Source organism: Etheostoma cragini, unplaced genomic scaffold, assembly GCF_013103735.1.
Source record: "Etheostoma cragini isolate CJK2018 unplaced genomic scaffold, CSU_Ecrag_1.0 ScbMSFa_3187, whole genome shotgun sequence".
In the NCBI taxonomy this organism is placed as follows: domain Eukaryota; kingdom Metazoa; phylum Chordata; class Actinopteri; order Perciformes; family Percidae; genus Etheostoma; species Etheostoma cragini.
Window position 1 is genome coordinate 1 of NW_023267428.1, and position 2772 is coordinate 2772.

A 2772-nucleotide genomic window follows, 5' to 3' on the forward strand; every position below is an offset into this window, starting at 1 on the left:
CAGTTTCTTGCTACTGCAGCAAATGAATCGCCCCTTGGGGACAAATAAAGGTTTTGATTGATTGATTGATTGATTGATAACAGTTAATAGTGCACAAACTAGTTAAAATTTGTACAAAACCGTAGTAATTTTGACAAAGTGAATACCATGGATTTTCAGGCAGTGAAGGCAGAACTAGTGAATGACCTCAGTGAATGGTGCCAAGGTGAGTCCCTTGACGAAGACCAAGTTCTTCTAGCAGTGGTTCCCCGAGGATGTGAAATCGAAGAAATTGAAACAACCCTGCAAACTGTCAAAGCCTTAGGACGAGTACGAGTTCGTGGCAGAAGAGCCAATTCAAAATTGAACAAATTAACAGTGGTGTGTGAATTTAAGGAGAAGGTTGATTCTATGGCAGTTCCATTAGAAGTCATACACCCCATTTCCCAAGAAGTTTGGCCCATCATCAGGGGGTCTGCCCTTCCAGCTCCAGGTGACCAGCCTCAGACCTCCACAAATGGTCAGGGTGATACACTGTTTACAAGTGGCTCTGCCGAGTCCATCATACGGGCTGTTGGGGATGTGTTGTACAGAGCAGAGAAGTCTTCAGGTGAAGGCACTAGCTATCGTCGTATGCGGATATTCTCTGGCACACTACCAACTCCTGCTGGAGAAGAAACATTGGATCATTGGCTGGAACAGGCGTGGCTGATGGTTGAGGAGAGTGAGTGTTCTGGAAAAGAAAAACGTAGGCGGATTATGGAAAGCCTTCGTGGACCTGCTCTGGCAGTGGTAAAAGCAGTGCGGACCGCTGAGGCTGATATTACCCCTTCCAAATGTTTAGAGGCAATTGAAAGTGCCTTTGGTACCACTGAGTCAGGTGAAGACCTTTACTTTGAGTTTAGGCTATTGCGGCAAGAGAAAGTGGAGAAACTGTCATCATTTTTGAGGCGCACAGAGCAGTCTTTGACCAAAGTTGTTAATAAAGGGGGCATACCTGTAAGTCGTATGGACACTGCCCGAGTAGAGCAGCTACTTCGAGGAGCCATATACTCAGACCTTATGCTAGTACAGTTAAAGCTAAGAGAGAGAAAGCACAATCCACCAAAGTTTTTAGACCTGTTAGCAGAGATCAGGGCTGAAGAAGAATATGCAGCCGCTAGAGTCAAGCTGAGCACATCTGTCCACAGAGTTCATGCCAACCCAGATATGGACAGTAGCCTGATGGACATTCAGAGTTTAAAAACAGAAATTAAAGAGTTAAAGTCTATGTTTGCGTCAATGACCAAAAATTTTCAATAAGAGCCGATGACAGATGACAAGGGAATTGGCCAAACAGTACCAGAGCTTGTTGTCGAGAAGGGAAATGGAGCAGAGGTCGCCGCCCTGAAAAAAGAAGTTAAAAGACTAAAGAATAAACTATCATCGAATGGGGCAAATACCTCAGAAACACAGGCTAGTACACTGCGAGTGGAGCCAACAAGACCCGTTTCAAATAGCCAAAAGCTTTTTAGAAAATCTGAAGACAGTTTCTGCTATAGGTGCGGCGAAAACGGTCATTTTGCCAACAAGTGTCAGAATGCTGAAAATCAGAATAAAGTTATACAAAAGCTCATTCAGTCCCTCAAGAAAGCCAGAGTAGGGCAGTCACCTATCCAAGAAAAGAACAACTCTGATACCAACTGTTCAGTGAAGAAAAGTGAAGTGTCAGTGATGGGAAGCCCAGACATTCCCGAAGGGTTGATAGGTCCACCTTCTATAGCGTCTGTGAGTGTAAATGGCCATCAGTGTGAGGCTTTACTAGATGGTGGCTCCCAAGTAACAATTATATTTGAGACCTGGTATAAGCAGCATTTGTCAGATGTCCCCATTCACCCTGTGTCCGGTCTGGCCATATGGGGTTTAAGTGAGACTAGCTATCCCTATCTTGGCTATGTCGTGGTGGATGTAGAGTTCCCTGAAAGTATTGCTGGATCCAAAGAGTCCCTCTCAGTCCTGGCATTGATCTGTCCAGACTCCCGAACTCCCGACCAGATTCCAGTTATCCTGGGTACCAACACTAGTCTCTTCAAACGATTGGCTACGCTATGTAAAGAGATTGGCGGCGTGGATATTGCTCAGACGTTGGGTATCCGACTTGAGGAAACAATACAGACCGCTTCAGTGACTTGTGAGGAAGATGAAGAGGTAGGATATGTGAAGTGGATGGGCCCGGGACCATTGAAATTACCGGCTGGTGGGGACTCCTCTGTTGTATGTCAAGTGGATTTAAGAAAGGTGTTGGACGGCGAGATACTGATGGTAGATGCCTCCCAGACGGTCCCTCTTCCAGCTGGGGTGCTACTACAGCCAATGGTTGTGCCAAGCTCAAAAGTGAATGTAAACCACCTCACAGTGCTAGTACGCAATGAGACAACACGGGATACAGCCCTCCCAGTTGGAACAGTCATTGGTAACTTGTGTGTGGTGGATCTAGTACTACCAGTCCTTCCCCCCAAGACAGAGGAGAAACCCGGAGGGACTCAAGTAGGGTTTGACCCTAGCCTCATCCAATTTGGTGACTCGCCAATACCTGAGCAGTGGAAGGAAAGGCTCAGGAGAAAACTGTCAGAAAGACCCAATGTGTTTTCTCTCCACGAATGGGATGTGGGACTGGCTAAAGAGGTTGAACACAACATCGGGTTGTCAGACCCCCGACCATTCAGAGAGAGGTCAAGGAGATTAGCACCAGCAGACATTGAAGATGTAAGACGACACTTGCAAGACCTCCTGAAAGCTGGCATTATCAAGGAG

The 2772-nt window shown here is 46.4% G+C and overlaps 1 protein-coding gene across 1 annotated transcript; it reads left to right on the plus strand.

Moving 5' to 3' along the window:
- Nucleotides 1–147: 147 nt before the first annotated feature.
- On the plus strand, nucleotides 148–2560 carry LOC117940753 (paraneoplastic antigen Ma1 homolog). Its single transcript, XM_034865918.1, has one exon. The coding sequence runs from the start codon at nucleotides 148–150 to the stop codon at nucleotides 1279–1281; it is 1134 nt and encodes a 377-aa protein (XP_034721809.1). The 3' UTR covers nucleotides 1282–2560.
- The last annotated feature ends 212 nt before the right edge of the window (nucleotides 2561–2772 follow it).